Genomic DNA, 20212 nt, shown 5'->3' on the forward strand with positions numbered 1-20212 from the left:
AGGGGGAGGGGGAGACACTGAGGAAATCTTGACGATCTTGACACGGATTCGGTCGGTGGAACAGAAATACCGTGTTTTTTTTATTATACATTATTATTTTTTTTTTTTATCGTTATTATTATATCTCTCTGCGTGTATCTATATTCCCGCAATATTATTGTTGCTTATTACCGTCGACCGGTGCATTACAAAACAGTACAGGTTTTTGTATTTGTCGAATATTCGTTTTAAAAAAAAAAAAAAAAACCTGCGAATTTGTACACTGTCGAAAAAGAAGAGAGAGCTAAATTTGTTTTACACAGACCGACGGTTTTTGGCTTTGTCAGATAGGAGTGGTACATACTATTTTTTTTTTTTATATAATGTATGTGCGTTGAGCTTTCGTCACCGATTTATTCCTACCACATTATATATGTATTGACTACTTTTGGGACATAATTTGTCAAGCCAAAAATGTTTTTCCCCACCGAAAAACAATTTCAATATGCCGAAGCACGGACTTCTCTCCGAACGACGGCGACAACGACCGAATTTCAAACCCAAATAATGCCAGTTATCGTATACGTGACGTTCGTTCGGTCCTGATCCGCCAAACGATTTTCATGTGGGAAAAATAAAATGAGAGAAGAAAGCGGTCGTCCAAAAGAAATTTCGGACAGTATATCATATTACCCGTGTATAACAATAAGGTCAAAGAGTTAAGGTGTTTTTTTTTCGGTGGCGTTGTAACGGACGCCCACAACAATATTATCATTATTATTATTATTATTATTATTGTTATATTATTATGGCGGGTCGTTACCTGACGTCGTGCATACAAGTCATTAATCGATACGCCACCACCACCGCCGCCATAAAAATAACACAATATTATAAAAAAAATATATATTATAACTAACGCAGACACACACACACACATACGGTGTTATCCTTATATTATTATATCCTATGGTACCGATAAAAAAAAAAAAATATATATATACATAAATGTATTATGTATTTTAAATGATTGACTCGTACGTCATGATAATATTGTGTTTTTTTAACTGCCAAATTGCGCGGGGGGTGGGGGATATAGCATCCGAGCTATTGTAAACTAGTTATGGCAGTTTAAAACCGGTCGTGTTTGACTTAGCCAGTGACTTATGGACCTAGCCTGACCACAGTGAATAATAATCTAGACAGACTTCCATTGGGGTAAATTTTCAAGTTCCAAAAAAAAAAAAAAAAAGAGATGTTCACTACCAACAGCGTTTATCTTATGGTTTTTGGGACGTAACCTGACCGAACCTAACGTAGCCTCACCAATAATAAGCCCGGTTAGGTTAGGTCCCAAAAGCAATCAGATAAAATACAAACACTGTTAGATGTTGAACAGATAGTACCTGAAGTTGTAATATTTTAACGGCCAAATTAGCGGTTTTATTTTGGTTTCACTCACAAAGTTTAGCACATCCCGCATCATCATAGTTATGACCAGGGTTCCATCAACACGTTGACGTTATATAAAACAAATGGTGCACTTAAAAGCCTATAGATTAAGACTATAAAAAAATAAACATGAATTCTGGTCGCGCCCGCATTTCCGACCAGCAAAGGGGTCGTAGCGACCGTTAGTGTTAAATTATTTAAGTTAGTAGGTGGTAGCCGAAATGACATTTAAAATGGTTCATTTTTAAAAAAAAATTATAGGAATTTTGTTATTAATAATTATTTATTTAGTTGCCACACTTAAAGTATGTATGAAAGGGATCGGAGTATAGAAATTACCTACAACTGTCGAGTTTCAAACTAAACTCCATACTTACATACATTATAAATTTATATTAAAGGATAAAAAAAAATTGTAATACTTCAAAAAAAACATTTACAATAGGTCGATACAGATATGGAAAAAACACCCGGTTTGGTCATTGCGCAGGACCGAATTTTTCGATAAAACATTATTGAACCGTGGCGCGACCCGTGTAGGGGAAGTATCAACAAGCAAGCTTTATATACTAGCCGGGCTTTGACAATCGAATATGGTATAAGGAAATTCTTTTAACTTTTTTTTTACTACATTGTCGAATAGTAATTAATATAAAGCGGACGGTAGACAAGTTGTTGAGGCGGTTAACGGTTACGGTGTAATACGGTTTTTGAAACCAGCCCCTCCGGTCGATAGCGGGTTTTCGACTTTTGGTAAGTCTGGTCGGATAGTTTTCCCTCTAATATCGTCGGGTGGACCTATTTCGGATATCGGAAAATACCACGTCAAGACTGTTGGAAGTATATTGAAATAGATTAAGTTTATCGAGCACAGAGATTTTGAGAAGGGCGAATCAAGTATTCAAGTCCTGCTCAAGCCACAACATGGTAGATTATTCTCGTAGGGTTCTACGCTTTTTTAAGTCGGCTCGACAGCTATTTTTTTTAAATAATTTTAAGCTCGCTCTCAAAAATTATAACATAAGTTGCTTAGTGTAAGGAAAATAATTTTGTTAAATAAATAAATAGCACTGACCTTCGAGTTTCATGCCGACTTCGAGGCATTTCTGGAACCGACAGAACGGACATCGTTTCCGCTGTGTCTTGTCTATGTGACAGGACCTTTCGGCGACGCACGTGTAAACCTTTTTGTTTTGCACGGTTCGCTTGAAGAATCCTTTGCACGACTCGCAGGTGAGCAAGCCGTAATGGTAACCGGACACCTTGTCGCCGCACACGGGGCAAAGTTCCTCGATGCCCTCTTTGGTGTCGGGCATATCGGAACCGGCGGCTGCGGACGCCGTCGGGTTGATGGCGGCCGCGGACACAGAAGCGCCGCCGCCGGCCGCACTGCCGCCGACCGTCATGTACTGTTGGAGTCCGTCCATGGAACCGGACACGCCGCCGTTGCCACCTGCAGAACCGAACAAATATGCTGTGTTATCCAGCTGATAGCAGCCCTGGTTGGCGCCGCCGCCCATCATCGAGTAAGCGCTGGACGTGGGCGTCTGGTGCTGGGGCGGCATGTACTGGTGCTGGTAAAGGGGTGGCGACGACGCGGGCGGCTGGTACAGCGAGTCCTCGCCGTCGTCGCCGGACGCCTGTGGCGGGCTGAGGCCGAAGTGTGATAGGTAACTGGCCGAGTGATCCATGCCGGCTGCTAACATATGACGTACGTACGGGGCCGCCCGTAGGGCCCCACTAGATGCGTTCACCGTGTGTCACGAGTACGACGGGTAGACCATTACCGATGGTCTCGGGGGGGTCGATGTCGCGGTTAATTTATTAAATTTAAATTAACTAATTTTTGAAAATCGCAAAAAAATATATATATCAGTCGGTCGCCCGGAACGCGGACGGTACTATATACTTATTATTATTACTACTGCAGTGTTGTACACCGGCACGCGGCGAGACGACAGCACGCGCACGCGGGGGCTAGCTGTCGGCTTTCGTCATGTCCTAGGCTATTACACTGGTTAGCGGCGAGACCCGTTTGCACAATAACCCGGCCGGCCCGATTTCGTCACTGAGACTGAATCGGGCGACTACGACGACGAAACGCAATCGCTCTGCGGCTCGCCGCACACACGCACCGGACCGGTGGGGGACGCACGCCGACACACTATGTACTCAGATATTATGGGCGCGCGCGGCGGCCGACCGAATGAAAACACTGCCGGTAGGTAAAACGCGAGTCCACAATTTTCTGGTTTTCGAATAAAATTAAAAAAAAAAAAAAATTACAATTTTAATTTACTCTCCGGTGCACGCACGAATTCAAGTTGTAAGTGTATGATTAATAACACGTTGTTATTAAAATAAAATGTAAAAAAATATATATATATATATATATATAAATTACGGTAATAGCGAAATAAATATAATTTTTTTTTCTTAAATTTTATTAATACACGAAAATCGTAAGTTATTTTCGCGGACACGAGAGACCGGCCGAGCGCGTTCTCGTCGAACACATGTACGAAACTTCGGCGCAGAGTCAAGTTAGCCGTGGCCGTAAGATCGGATACCACACACACAGACACACTGACACGGACGGCACACCGAAACGGCTGAAACAAGTGAAAGTGACGGAGCCGGACTCGGGGTGGGGGCAAAACGCGTAATGGCTGTGCGGCGACGGCGACTGTGGAAGAGGCGGGTATAGCGGTCGACTGCGGCGCGGAGGTGGAGAAGGAGGCGGCGGCGGCGGCGGCGTCCGCCGGGTAAGGCGGGCGAGTAGAGGGGATCTCAATGACCTACTTTCAATTCTGTGTGTGTTGTGTCCACAATGAGACCAACACACACTAGCGCCCGTTGTGTATATTATGTATATATATATATACATAATATTATGTATGTACTCGCGCCTCCGAGAGGGGTAAAGCGAAGATACGAGAACGCGTCTCCCCTCAAGGTTGTCTCTAAATATATATGTTTAATTGACTATAATGTAATATTATTATATATATAAACACATAATATATATATTATTATTATTATTAATTAATACAGGACAAAATAAACAGGTTTTAAATAATAAAACTCATAAGTAATTAACGAAATGAGCGATTACCGTAATAGTAGTTTTTTTTATTTGGCAGATATTCGCGTCGTTTTGTGTAGTACATCATCGTTTTACGATATACCGGTCGGAGAGTAAAGAAAAAAAAAATTGCAATACTGTTTATGTCTTTATAATTAGCTAATACACGTTTAGGCTTTAAAAACGTTGTTTCGAGAGAAAAAAAAATGTTAATCTTTTTTTCTTTTTTAACGTGTATTCGTAAGCGAATAAGAAGGTTTTCATAGATCTGTAAGTACGAGTCGAGTTGCCAATGAACACCGTCAGTCGGTCATTTCCCAAAAGGGCAAAACAGGCGTTTCTTTAGTAAAGTTGGTATTGTTATTATTATCTATGAACTGTAATACTAATACTATGACCTAACGGTCATTTCCACATCGACGGTATAGTGCGCAGATTTTTTAATTTTGAACGATACTTGAAAATTCGCCATGAAAATCATAATATTATAAAACTTTTGTCCCCCGGCGGCACTTCATCAATATATAGTCATCAATATAGTCTGTAAGGGGTAGTTTTTTTTTCATTTTTTTTTTTATATCGTCAGTGACACGCTCGTGTTATGGAATCGACGACCAAGTATGATATTTTCCATACTCAGGTAGTACTTAAGACATATGTCATGCGACCAGCACCAGGGCCACCCTTTAACCATGTTGTAGAGAAACTCCTGAACTGATAATATACTGGTTTGTTTCGTGTTCGCGGTTACATCAGAATTTTTAGAAAACCGACCGTTATATTATTACCTACCAGTGGATTTGGTAGAAATTACAGGCGTTCGTGGCCGCTAATGATCCACTAAACTCGTTTTAGTTGTCCAGCAATAACACAACGTTTGTTGGACAATTATTATTTATAAAAGTATGCAAACGATTATGATGGAAATCTATTGTTTTTTTTTTTTATACTTTCGATAGTGTATAGACAAGTGGTCGCGTCCCATAAGCGTAAACTGGATAAAAAGAACATCAGACAAGGACTACCCCATATGACAATATTGGAAAATTTTAACAAAATGATTGTAAAAAGCTATTTGTTTTTAGCCGAAAATCATTATTTTTGTTGTAAACGTAACTGGTAAAATAATAATAACAAAAACGTTTTGTTATAAACAAGCCACTTAAATGTGACGTACACTAGTCGTTTTGGAAACTTGTACTAAACATTTAGTTGGCCCAACTCAGTATTTAGTTATTCCAACTAGGCATTTATTGTGTCCCTACATTAACCATCATTTTAGTTGGCCCAACTCAGTATTTTGTACGTGTATATTTTTTTTTTATACAAACGATAATCTTCTCTCTATGATCTTGATGAAACCCCGATTGTTGTGCGGCCATTTCCGTACTTAGACGCGCATTTTGAAGGCGTTATTTTAATTTTACTGTCAACATCCCACTGACCCAGTTCCCAAGGGAGAAAAAATAAACCATAATCAAATCTCTTCATCCCCGTCGCCCGAAGAACACACCCGGACAAACCACACAAACCCGGTCTCCCGATTGTTTTTCATCAACCGACCCCGCTTTTTTACATAATATTATTATTGTTATTGTGCTATTCATAAAGGGAATTCCTTTTTTTTATTTCACCCCTCTTCATTCATCCCAAACGCCCACACACTCTCACGGCAGCAACAGCAACCGGTCACCTGATAGCACCATCTAACTACTATACATAATATAATATAATATTATGCTGACGGCGCACAACACATGATGATGTCTGACAACAGGTGCAAGAGGGTTATTCAAAATGCGAGAAATCAGCCTATTCATAAAACGATGGTTCACTACGAGGGAGGGTTCGTGGAGCTTAATATAGTGTTTTTTTTTTCAAAAAGTAATAATTAAAACATAATGTTATAAGTCAACGCGACCTAATTCCCACAGTGCCGTGGGTGCAAACGATTTTTTCAAGTCGCTATGATAAAATAGTATTATTAGTACTGAACAGTAAATGTCTCAGTATTCCCATTAAAAATATAAAAGGCTGCCAAACATGATAGAACGTCCACGCTTAATTTAACAAAATCTTAATCAATAATAATAAATGATTAAAATATTAATAGTTTTAGAATAAAACATTGTTAATTAAACACAAGAATAAAAAATTATGAAAATAATTTATCGGTTGCTTATTATAGAGTATCGATTGAAAACTGTTTGAATTATTTAATAATATAATTTAGTATTAAAAAAAAAAATGTAGTAGATTTTAAATAATATAATTTAGATTCTATTTGCCGTTTGCACCAATTATATTTAAAATTAAAGGGTAGTTTAACAATGCCCATAAACTTTAGGTTGAACTACATTTACAACCTCAACTGTAAAGTATAGTTGGTGCAAGCGGTCATAAATCACAGCGATATATTATTTGAATTCATCAAAATTCCAACGTTGTTAATTTTATTAATTTTCAATGCAAAACGACCATTTTTCATTTGTAAAAACGTTCAAGCCTAAAGAGTTTTGGAAATTTACTTGCTAATATTAATTAATAGATACTGCTTGTTTTATAATAAATAGAAATGTTAATTTTTACCGTGCAGGATACACTGTAGTTAAAAATCGATAAGTTCATGTCATGATAAATTGATTGATTTAATTTGGCAATTAACGACATTTGTACTCGTTTTATATTATATTTTTGATGATTTAAGATATCTACTGCAAATCATGATTAAAAAAAAAAATCAGATAGCACCACGGACGGTCCTATTCGCGTTAACCATGTGCGCTTGATCTAAAAATATAAATACAAACACACACATATTTTTAAGCAGCCTTACTATATTCGCACGCGCGCACACACACACACATCATAAATAAAAACACATACATTTATATAAATCAACACTTTGTGTCGGCCGACGACGGGTCGTCGGTGGCGTTTAATAAAAAAAAAAAATGTATTATTTGCAAAATTTGTTTTATTTATTCTCCGCATAACGTGTGCGTAGGTTGTTGAACAAGCGCCGCCGTGCCTAGATCATTTCAGCTTCGGAGTAGATTTAATTCGGTACGGATTATGGCATACGCCGTCCTACTGACCTAGATAACCGAGCTTGCTCTAATTTTCTTATCAGTCGTCAGAGGAAAAACAAACACATACACATTTATGTGTACACATGTACACACACTTTATGTATAATACACATACGTACAACACAATATATTATACCCAATGTTTGCCCAAAGCGCGATCGATGATAATAATATCGGTTGTAATAATGTTAATAATAACAATAATAGATAAAAACAAATAACGTGTGTGTGTGCGGTTAATCGAATTTGTAGACAAGACGAGCACGAGAGAGTGGTGAGGATAAATTGGCAAAAACACATTGCACAGTGCACACACTCGTATGCATACGTTATAAGCACACATATTCATAAATTATATATATATATATATAATAACGACACACACACTAGGCCCCGAAGCGATAAAAATGTAATTTTTTTTTTTTTATAGTCCTACGCAAGTTTTACAGTGACACACAAGTGCACGTGCGATCGTTTTCTTTGAGCGCAATGCAAATAAATGTACTCTTCAAATAATTGTTCTGTAATCAATCGGGGTTATTAAGTTAATTAAGCGCAAAAAAGTGCAACCGGTGCAGACGGTCGTATTAAAATTCAATTAAATGTAATCAAAAGATAAAATATTTCAAGAAGACTATTAAAAGCAAAAAAAAAAACACATGTTCAGACAGCTATTGCGTACGAGCGAGGTTACCGTGTGACGGCGAACGAAAGCGAAGAAAAACAAGTTAGACTAACCCAAAAAAGGTTGCTACACACCAAGACATTTTTCAAAATCTTTACGCCGTCGCCACCCAGTTGATAAGTAAAAATAATTCCGGCTAACCCATATCACGAGTAAAACGTGTCAACGGTAAAAGGGGTTTTTATAAAGAAAAATAGGCGATTGAAATTTTGTGTATCTCAACTGTAAATGACTGTGGTTGTTTGATTTCGTTGTTTTTTTAAAAAATATTTTACACGTTCTACTAGTAGTACACGCCATCTACCGTATAGAGATTTCGCGTTTTGAACAACGCAAGAGTTTGTTTATGAACTTCAAAAAGTTATAATCAAACCGTGTAATACTTCCAAAATTGATATAACATATCCGATGCAAAAACGGACATCAAATCCGATGCATTAAACATAGTGCGATGTTATTCTCAAACATTTTTAGAACTTAACTTAGTGTAGTAACGGTCGTTACTACACTCTTAAATAACTATTTTTTTTTTTTTTTGTCACCAATTCAATTTTGGACTTACAACACACGAGCCGCCTATTTCACACTTACCGCTCCAGTAAAATAAACGCCGTAAAATGTATGAACTAGGTGACCGATTGTAAAAAAAAAAAAAAAAAAAATATGCAAACTCTCCCGACTGATGTCAAGTGTATACAGTTATTATTATTTTTTTGTATATTATATTATATATATGTACCGAAAGCCGCAAGCATTAAAAACGCACGGTACGGCCAACCATCGATTGTTATCGAGTCTTTTTACTATTATTGTTGTTGGTGTTATTATTTTTATTTTATGAGCTCTAGCACGCAGATAGGTCCATAGTTCACGTGAAACGCTTTGGAATGGCTATTATGTATCTAGGTTAGACAAACGGCAATCGCATATGCACGCACCGACGGTAAACGCGTTGAGAAGTTGCAAAAAATAAAAACGGGAGGGTTGTGCAAATTTCCAAGTATCGTTCGAAACGAACTAAACAAACTGCCAAAGGATTCTCGCCGAATGAACACGGGATTACACGTCCAATGTCTATATTATGTGTTAACGAAAAACCGCCAAATGGCATAATCGATAGAAACCTAATAACATAATACTACCACATAATATATAAATATATATATATATATAATACATAGTCGCGCTTAAGGTCATTCAATAACGTTTTACACACACACACACACAGTGTGTTATCACCAAAAGAGACACTAATATACAGCGAAAGAGAGACTGTGGGTATAATATATATATATTCACTACACGCGTCTTGGACTAGCAATAATAGTATTATATATATGCATTCTAGTTTTCTAAATCGTGTAATATGGTATTCATATCGCACACATATATGTAATATATATATATATATACAGAGAGAGAAGAGACATGGCGTGGGATTTGACCTTAAAAACTTTACATTTTTATTGTACGCCGAATAGAATAAAAATAACAAAAAAAACCAACCGAATCATGCGCAGCTTTGTCTCGCCGAATATTTCCTCCGAGAAGGTTGTTTTTTTGAAAACGTTTTCTCTAAAAAAAATGTTGACAAATTTAAAAAAAAAAAAACGACCTCTACTTGGAAGACTTGGCGGGATGGGGGGATAGGTGGTGGATCAGGGCGAGACAGGCGGGAAGGGAGGCTGTGAGCTCGTTCGGACCCGCAGAGATATCTAGCGGCGGGCCGGGGATTTGCCAACGGAACAATAGTACAACACTTAGCGTAAGTACAGTTTGTATGTATATATACCTGGTCGCAACGTTAACGCAGTTGTGCTGGGCACGGGAACGGAACGGCCAACGCGATGCGCCTGCGCGCGCGCGCGCTCACGCCGCCAAGCCGCGATCCGACCTACTTACGTAATCGCAACACTTGCACTTGAGCCAGTTACGTCTCCGTGACGGCGGCAAGTTGTGTCAGTGGCGACCTCCACCTCCCCCACCACCGCTAGAGCCAATAGTGCGTGTACATATATACAATACACCGGCACTATTACTAAAAATAATATAATAATATGGTAGATAATATTAATATCACACATACACATACACACACACACACACTCACATAACATAATAATATACCTCTCTTGTATATTATGTACGTGTAATTAAGTGCGCGACGTTGGCGATTTCAATATGAAACTCACGTGTATGTATGTATGTATGATACGGTAAACGTACGTACACCATTGTACACATTTTAACGTTAAATGTGATAACGTATGTAAAATAAATAAGACAGTGCCGTTTCTGGCGAAATCCAAGCCGGGGCGGGGGGGGGGGGGCATAAGCTGATGATAAATTAATATTGCCATCTCAATTTTGCAAAAATCGTTTAGTTTTTGTGACGAACACCACCACGGTTGTCTGTTTAAAATAAATTTAAAAAAAAAAAAACGGGAAAGCGGGAGACAAAGCCAAGCGTGGTAGGGGAAGTAACAGGTGTTCAAGAATAAAAACCCCTTCGGAGCAAATCTTTAGACGCTAACACACCTGTCAAATTTTGCCATTTATTAACAAGTCAGAACAATTTGTGTTTTGTCAAGTTTCCATTAGGCAAATATTGTCAACATCTTAAATTAAAAATTAAAATATAACACACTAGTATTAATACAGTAATGTGGAGTCGTTGGTTTTTTATTAGACTATAGTGTAGCGTTGTTTCTAAATGGTTTCATTATTTTTCTTCATTATTATTTATTAGTGTCGACTGTTAACTGTCTAATTTTGCTTGTAGTGTTCGTAACATTTTCTTTAAATCTTAACATTCTGGCTGCGCTTACGAAAACAATATATCGTCCGTAATAATGTAATTAAATTAAAAACGAGGAAAATGCAAATCTTAAACAATTAATAAAATTGTTAACTTGTTAGAGATATCAACAAAAACCGAAAGATAACACATAAGACGGTTAACAACAATCACAGTAGAACAATTGAATGGCGTTACGCAGAAAGCAACTAACCAACAAAAAAAAATCGAGATTTTAATTTCAACTTGTTCAACTAGTGTGGAATAGCGTATACCACAGTAGTTAAACTACAATCGCAATTTTTTTTTTTGCGGGTTGGTTTTTTTCTGCATAATGCTATTCAATTAAAAAATAGCTAGTTCACGTCTAAAATACATGGATCGCTATATCATAAGGGGTAAAAACTAGGCAATATTTTCCAAACTTGATCTAGGAGTCATTTTAAGCACACCAGTTTTTAACGGTTATTAATGACAAAAATGCTAACCTTTGTAAAAGTCATTTTCTAGCGGATCGGTCTAATGAATAGATTTTGATTTTTTAAGCAGTTTTTAAACTTCACGCACGGTCAGGTGGATTAATTGGGAATAAATTAAGGTAAATGCAATTTTTCAAATCAAATAATTAACCATTACCTATTAATTTGAATTGTACGACGCGTAAATAGTACGCAATTAAAATAAAATATTCGTTTGCAATTACAAACTGACTGAATCGAATGGCGTTTTTAAATAAATTTACATAAACAGATTTATTGTAATTAATTCCAAGAAAAAAAGTAAAGTGAACATTTTAAATTCAACGACATTTTATTATTTGATTGGAGAAAGAGAGGAGACGAAATTAATACAATTGAATAATCTGATTATTCAAAGCTTGGGAATAAATAATCTTAGTAATGGCGATGTAAGGTGGTAATTATGATAATGACACTCACACTCATATCTGTTAACTATATATTGCGATCTGAAAAATGTATTTTGATGATGGGCGAAAACAAAGGACTGTAATAATTATTAAACAAAACAGATTATAGAGCCATCGCTTTAACGGCGTCTATTGCACCCCTTTTTTTATTACAGAGGCGGTATCGTGAACTAAATAAATAGAGAACAATATGTAAAAGCAATTTTTTTTTCAACATAAATGATCGAAAATTGTAAGGTTTGACTGAAAGCTATTAATCATATGATGATAAATGTGTTACAAGGCTAAATAAAGCATAAAATGTGTTGATTGTTGCTATAAAACAAATTGCATTTACGTTTGCCCTATATTTTGACCGAAATTTCCCTATTTAACTTTAACTTGATTAGTTCATTCATTTGTAGTACTAGGACACATTTTTTTTTTTAATAAATATATATAATAGCTAATGATAGCTCTTGCTATTTAGCTGAATTTTCAATGGTTTAAGCGATTAATAATAAAAACAAAATACACAACTCCAACAAGATTATTATAAATAAGACGTACCGCGGTGATCTGACATGATTGCACAAAATTAGTATCAGATTTTCGCGGAACACCCTGTACACACCGTTTTTAATGGGCCATACTTGTATGCATGTTTAATCGTGCGCCAATTTTTACAGTTGATGATCAGATGTGTTAAATGTTTAATGTTTATGCACAATAATTGTTAGTAATGAGATATTTACGCAGTGCAATAGTGTGTGCACACTTACCATTTAAAATCTACAATGGATCCAAAAATGAAAAAATAAGAATTTCGTTTAGGTCAATTGGAGATTTTGTACAAAAATTTCAATTGTTTTTAAATAAAACTGTATAATTAAAAGTAATGTTATAAAATGTCAACTAATCAATTAGGGTTTGGATGTTTTTAATTTGTCAAAAACATTTATACATAGTTCAAGGTTTATCTTGTATTGTACTGTGCAAATATGTCATTAATAATAATTTTAAACAATTATTGCGCATTAACATTTAAACATTCAACACATCTGATCAACTGTACCAATTGGCACACGGTTAAACATGCATAAAATTATGATCCTTAAAAAATGGCGCTTAAATAATACAAATTTGATGTTCTGAGCACGGGTACGCGTATAACGCGCATAAAGAATACAAAAATGGACACACATATACACACATACTTGATATTAGTTAAACGTGTACACAACTCTCGATCGTATGGTTATCTAACTGCTTGCAACGTAGTATTGCTGACTATGTAGTTTTACATTTTTAGCATAGGTATACTATAATTATTCATTACAAAGTTGTGTCCGAAACGATGATAGAAATTGTACAGCCCAGGTAATATATCGAACCATCCGACATATTTTTGACTTAAATTGATTCGGACAAAATCAATGATTCTCAAGACATCATCAAATCGTTAAACTGAAATCGAATACCATGTTGGTGTGACATTTTGGATATTAATGACCTTTGTAGTAGGTATAAGAGTTCTATTAAAACCATTGACATAATAATTCGCCTATTTTAAAATGTAGAAGAGGTTTAACCTTTCATTTTGCACAAATGTACTATTACTAACAAATATGCCTGGTCATATATAGTTTATCACCCGAAACACAAATTTTCTTACAGAAATCTCTTCTTTTTTTTTTTGAATGCCAACGAAATCGAACATAAAGCTTTACACTTTTTTTTTCTGATAAATTACGATCCTAATGTATTTTTAACATTTTTTTAGGTCATGCAACTACACACACCTCAGTGAATAAGTTTTCATTCAACGCTGAGAAAAATAATAGAACCGCCAACGATTCAAAGACCTTGAGCTGGACCCCCTCTCCGGCGTTTGATATATTTTACAAGAGCCGTACAACGCACAGAAAATCGTCACGGATTACGGTTCACGATAATTATCGGCCGGATTGTCTTGTAGGTTTTTTTTTTTTTAATTTGAATTTTTTTACTGTCGGACGTAAAAACAACAACGGCGAAGAAAACAGAAACACGGGCGTCGCATGGTACGATTAGATTTTTGCTAATAAAACGGTTAATTCAGAAAAGATAAAAACGAAAGAATACAAAAAAAAATAAAATAAAAACGAAAGCTATTTTCACTTTTACACTTATGACACAATGCAAACCCGTTGGGGGTGTGACACCGGTGGCTGTTGTTGCTGCGGCGACCTTGCCAAAATCCTAAATTCCCATTGTTAGCGCCGTCGGTGTTAGTTTTTTTTTCTTTCACGGACGTCGGCAAACAAATTGGCCGTAAAATTTATGTTTACACGAGGAACAACACCGCACCTCCCCCGCAGCGCTTTTGGAAAATAACGGACGCGACCCTAACCAACACATTACACAGGTCCGCAATAAAAATTGTCGAATACAAAACGGGATAATAATATTGTCAGATATACCTTTACACGCAGGGCAAAACGTTTATTTTTGTATGTTTTTTTTTTTTATTGTTTTTTTTTTATCGGTCCACGGAGACCCGCATAAACACACACACACACATACGCGAGTGGATAGTTTTGGGTCCAGCAGCGGTTGTAGTACAGTCTCGATTGACAAAATAATATCATAGCATACAAGCCCGTGGTCGGTCTTCTTTTGTTAGTCGGTCAAGGTCTTCGGAAGAGGGTGAAATCCTATTTTCACGATTATCAACGCCTCCCGAAGCCCGACGACAACGGAACACAGCGTGTTAGAAGTGTTTTTATTATTGTTATTATTATATTATTACATATTATTATATTGTCATCCGTTTTTACGAGTTGTTTGTTTTCTTGTCCATCTCGTATACAGTCAATATTGAGGGGGGGAAAATATATCAACGAGTCTAACAACGGCAACGACAAATAGATGGTAATACTGTGTAAAATATAACCGTCTGAGCTAGGTGAGGTCACTTGTCATACTGAAAATCGCCCTAGACTAGGCATTAAGATATCACATCATTAAATATTATATAATCGAACTTGACCATAGAAACCGACTAACGTCAGTCATATCATATCATATTTTATTAAAACAAACCTTTTTTTTTTTAAGACCTTACAAGAGAAACCGCCGACATTTAGAAATATAATTCTGTATCTCGGGCTTGAAAGTTACAATGTCAATTTTTGACAAAAATTTGTTTGATGTAAATCAAATCACAATTTGTACAAACTGTAGTAATATTATAACGATAACACTCCACGGAAAATGTTTTTAGAATTTATATTTTAGTGAAAAAGATGAACATTGTGCCTTATTGATATTACAAATGTTAAATTTAATTTTCCATTGTGGTTCTTTTTAGATCCCAAGTACAGAAAAAAAATTTAGAAGTCTAGTAGCGTGTACTGCATTCAACGCCTTATACTTAGAAAGATCAAAATTAAAAGTAAAAATTCACAATATTTATGATGTCACAAATCACATTTACATTAATTATAAAATTATAACATTAATTAATTTTATTAGCATTTTTTTTTAGTAAAACGTATAAAAGTTGTGTAATTAATACGAATTATTAAACATAATAACACATATATTTGTGGCTACATTATATTATATTTTAAAAATAGGGTCAAGGTGATGTACCTGTAATCGAATGGGGCGAATGTTTCTACATGCTAATTTTTTTTTTATAGACAACTACTACCAACTCGTAAATAATTTAGAATTAATTATCTTTTAATTGTTAATTATTTTTTAAGTTGACGGCAACTTTATAAGAGAAATGATTTCAACGCTGTTTTATTACTTATACGTCATGAAAAAAAATTATATTTACATATTCACACTATTATTTTGTAATTACTCCATCTGACCCTATACTCGTAATAAAACGTACATAATACGTTGATTAGTTAACGCAGGACGCAATTGATTTATCGTTGTTTGTATTACAATACTAATTTTGATGAATAAAGTACTCGGTGTGTGCGTGTATACATACAGTATAATAATACCTATCAGATAATAGTATTGTAATAATAATATAATGTTGAAACACCGTAGGGTCCATTATTCAAGTCTCTTTCAACCGCGAACCGACGGGCCGGCCTAGTTTTACCAACATTGTTTTTAAATACACGAGATTTTACGACCAAAAAAAAAAAATATATATATATATATATTAAATACTCTAATATGGTTAGTGAAAAAAAACCATTTCAACAATTTCGTAATTATTATTTTTCATAAGAAAAACACCAGTCCGAATTTGTGTGAGAAAATAAACATGTACATACGGTTGGCAATCAGAATTCATATTATTTTAAATCTGCCATAAGACGTGTATAATAACGACCGCACGATCTATGCGTGTGTGTAAATTATATAAAAAAAATAAATAATCATAACAATGAGCGGTTTTTACTTTTTTTCTCTTTAAACGGCGACCAAATGTTATTTAGATTTCAAACAGATTTCCAGCGGCCGACGATAGAGTTTGCATTGCGGTAGAGGGGAACCGGTTCATCACAGCTCTGTGGACCGTGTCGTTAAAGCTGTCCTTGACACGGTTCCGTTGGATAGATTTTAAAAATAAAAAATAAAATTAAAAAAATACAAGCCCTCTCTCTTATACCACACACACACACACCAAGCGCCGCCTAAACAGTGGTACCAGTTGATTTTTCATCACACACACACACACACACACAATACACAAGAACCATATTATGGACTGCAACAGCGTAGAATAATATTTATAAATAATATATACATATATATTATTTATATATATATAAGTATTATGTATAAACGATGGGACTTCTCGGACGCCTTCTTCTGTTGTTACCAAACTCCAGTTCAGACATTATAATTTATACGAACCAAGTACCGCAATATACATTCAAACCACGCGAATATATGTATATACAAATATATATATATATTTTATTCATGCTTTTTGGAAGCCAGACCGCATAGCGCGTATAGCTAGTACTATACACAGATAGCTGCACTTACTACCGTCGGCTGGCGGCGGTGACAAAATGAGAATAATTTCAAATTATCTCGGTCTATCGAATTAAGACGTATTGCGAAACATCATGATTAAACGCAATCATTAGAATAATTCACAACTAGTCGTTGGTTGCATTATAAATAGGTACACACACACACACACAAACATCATTACCTTTATGAAACCGTGTACGGTTGCATTTGCCTAACACTCCCCACCACGATTGAATTGTTAATAATAATGATATACGTGATGTAAAAAGTATGAATTAGGGTTTTTATTTTTAGAATTTTTAAAACGGAGCTGAGCAAAAATAATCCACGATTAAATTTTATAAGAACTGTAATTATAGTTGTTGATTGTAAACCGATAAAATTAAAACCAAAGAATATGACGTAGGTAATTAAAACAATCAATGAAAATTGTCGCTGAACTAAATTAGTACTAACTACATTTAATGCTTTTCAATATTATGCACACGGAAATCTACACTATTAATTAATTTCACTAAATAATAATTTGTATAAACTTTAAATAATTCTTTCGATCATAATTTTTTTCATGCCCAATACTTCATGCCCTATGTGAGCGATTATAAACAATAACATACATATTTTTTAACACCACGATTCCAATACATTTCCCTAACATTTGTAACTAAAACGAATAGTTAGGTATAAGTTCAAATATATCATATGCACTCCGGTTAAGTTGGACGGGCCTTAGCCACAGTACAAACGAAAATCGGGATGGACATTTTCAAATTCCAATACACGTGTAATTCGCACGGATAAAACGCACATTGAAAATGTGAAGAAAGAAAAGTCGTGTAATCGAATTTAGAAAGTCTCGTACAAAATGTGGGTATTGCATTTTCGTGCGTAATAGCGTGTCGAAGTGTTTTTGTTTTCAAAAATTAATCATCTAATTGCTACCTCGGGGGGATATTTGGTTGGACGGGATTACCGAGCCAATAATACTCGTGGTGTACGTGGTAAAACGTATACAATGTTATGAAATGTCACGTTTAAAGCGATAAAAACACAATAACAAAAAAAAACACCCCGTGTGTAATAATAATAATAATTGTATTACTATATACTGTACGCGGTCAAAAAGTTTGGTCGAAATGCAAGTCGTTTCGGGCCGTCCAAGGTGAGAGAGGAGATAAAGCGCCGAGATCCGGTTATTTCCAAAGTGTAAACAATTTCTCATGATAATAATTAAGAAACCGTTCGAATTTCGTAAAAATGTATACTTCGCGTCCAAAACTCGTTCTAGTGGCGCAATACGGCCAATGATAATAGCAGTAGTAGAAGTAGTAATAATGGACCCGATAATTCATACGTGACAGCCGAACCATAATATTCGTATTCATACATATACGGACGGCGTTTTGTATAGGCACAGCGATTTGCATGGTGATTCGCGAGGCGAACGCGCGCACTACCGTTGCCCCTGGAAAACGCCATGCCATATCGTTAGTTATACAAGTGCCGAGATGGCCTCAAAGAGAGCCGACAGAGACCGTTAGTAAAGCGTGGAGTCAAACCCGGCATAGCGGGGAAACGAACGGGACGTGCCTACAGAGTCGGACTTAACTTGAGAAAAAGCCTATTGTCCTGGGAATAATTGGGAGAGGCCGAAAAGTTTTGAATTCTGACGACCACCGACCATAGACTGAGATCAGTGGGGGGAGGACTTCAGATTCTAAACACCTTAAAACTTAATATTAGTGCTACATTTATTTTTATTGAAAAACATTAATTTTAAGTTTTAAGGTTTTTAGTTTCCCAAACCGCCGCCTCCCCTCTGATCACCGCCAATTCCACCGACTATAATAATTGCACGTTACCGTAATCCTTATCACAAACTGCAATATAATGGTTGGTCCACAATAGTTAATGCCTAAATTAATTTTTTCTATATTTACAAATCAAAAATTCGTTAGAAACTAATACGATTTTATTACTCTCGAGTCTCTTCGCGAGATTCTCGACGATTAAACAAGTATCTGAAATGGTCTACACTGTTCTGTTCTACAGTAGTAGACTCTGGCCAATTACCACGGTTACCGCTTAAAAGTAATAAAAAAGAAGTCAATGTAAATCGTCCGCCGATATGGACTGGGGCTATGAGTTCTATCGATTTCAAACAGCACCAAGACTGCCGTCACCAGGAGAATCTGAATACTGTCGGGTTAATGTCACACATAACAAATAATAATAATAATAGTAATACCGAATAATACTCTGTACAAACGAGGACCACTAAAGTCTTCTAAAAGTGAAAGTGTACGTGGAGTTTAGGACCATCAGCGGCGTCATGGCAAACGATGTGTGCTTGCTCTCCGGCCGGGACTGTTATTAATGTTTACCACCTATTAGAGATAAGGTAAAATGTACATTACAAGGCGCTGCCGCCTCCGTGTGCGCGACTAGAAAGAAAATTTTCTTTCCGACGATCGTTTTTCGAAGGCATTAACCTTTACCGGCACACGTGTGAAAGTTTATACACCCAAAACCAGTGGTTTAGGCTTGCGGGTACACTGAACCCTCTGCACGAGACGAGGACTGCATATATCTAATGTTCCAGTAAGAATTTACTCGTAGCAATATCTCCTCACATAAATAAATCTAATCCGAATTGTTTGCAATAAATGAAAATGAACTTAAAAAAGCTATATTTGTTGAAAAATAAAAAAAATAATTAAGATATACCAAACTTCGCCCACGCTTACAAGTGTTTTAGTTGAAGCGGCAGAACCAAATCGTAGAAACTTAAAATGTATATTAATAAAACTATTTTCCGTCTTTATTGGTTTTATGATTTTTAAAATAACTACATTTTAAGAACAAATTACCGGCATGTGCAATTGATTTTCAATCATTAGTCCAGTAAATAAACTAGCACATTAGTAAATAAAACCCAATAAAAACTATGGTTAAATATTTGGTCATATTAATTTCGGAGTGACATCGACAAGTCATCAAATTGTTTGAAATATTATAGGTTGATGTGCACCCATGTAAGGGTTAGGAAGGAAATATACCCACCGTATATCTACATAAACTCTTTCGATCTTTTCTAGTCTTGTTAAACGCCGGTCCTTTAAACAATAAGAATTAAGATAGCCAATTTGTAAGTCTTAGGTTATTTAAAGTGGATAGAGCTCTACTGTTTGACAGACGGTTACACAATACATAA

General features: G+C 35.9%; 1 protein-coding gene across 4 annotated transcripts in view; it reads right to left on the bottom strand.

Annotated features, from left to right (window-relative positions):
* The window catches only part of LOC126837363 (nuclear hormone receptor FTZ-F1-like), a 68958-nt gene that overhangs the window by 19440 nt on the left and 29306 nt on the right, over positions 1 to 20212 (bottom strand). For all 4 annotated transcript variants that reach the window (XM_050571252.1, XM_050571253.1, XM_050571255.1 and 1 more), the window contains exon 4: positions 2507 to 2884. In XM_050571252.1, coding sequence (XP_050427209.1) covers positions 2507 to 2884 — 378 coding nt within the window. The remainder of the gene's footprint in view (positions 1 to 2506; positions 2885 to 20212) is intronic.

Source organism: Adelges cooleyi, unplaced genomic scaffold, assembly GCF_023614345.1.
Source record: "Adelges cooleyi isolate 19-005CV unplaced genomic scaffold, UGA_ACOO_1.1 ACOO_flye_CR_arks_rails_tigmint_CR_PRNA_248, whole genome shotgun sequence".
Classification (NCBI taxonomy): domain Eukaryota; kingdom Metazoa; phylum Arthropoda; class Insecta; order Hemiptera; family Adelgidae; genus Adelges; species Adelges cooleyi.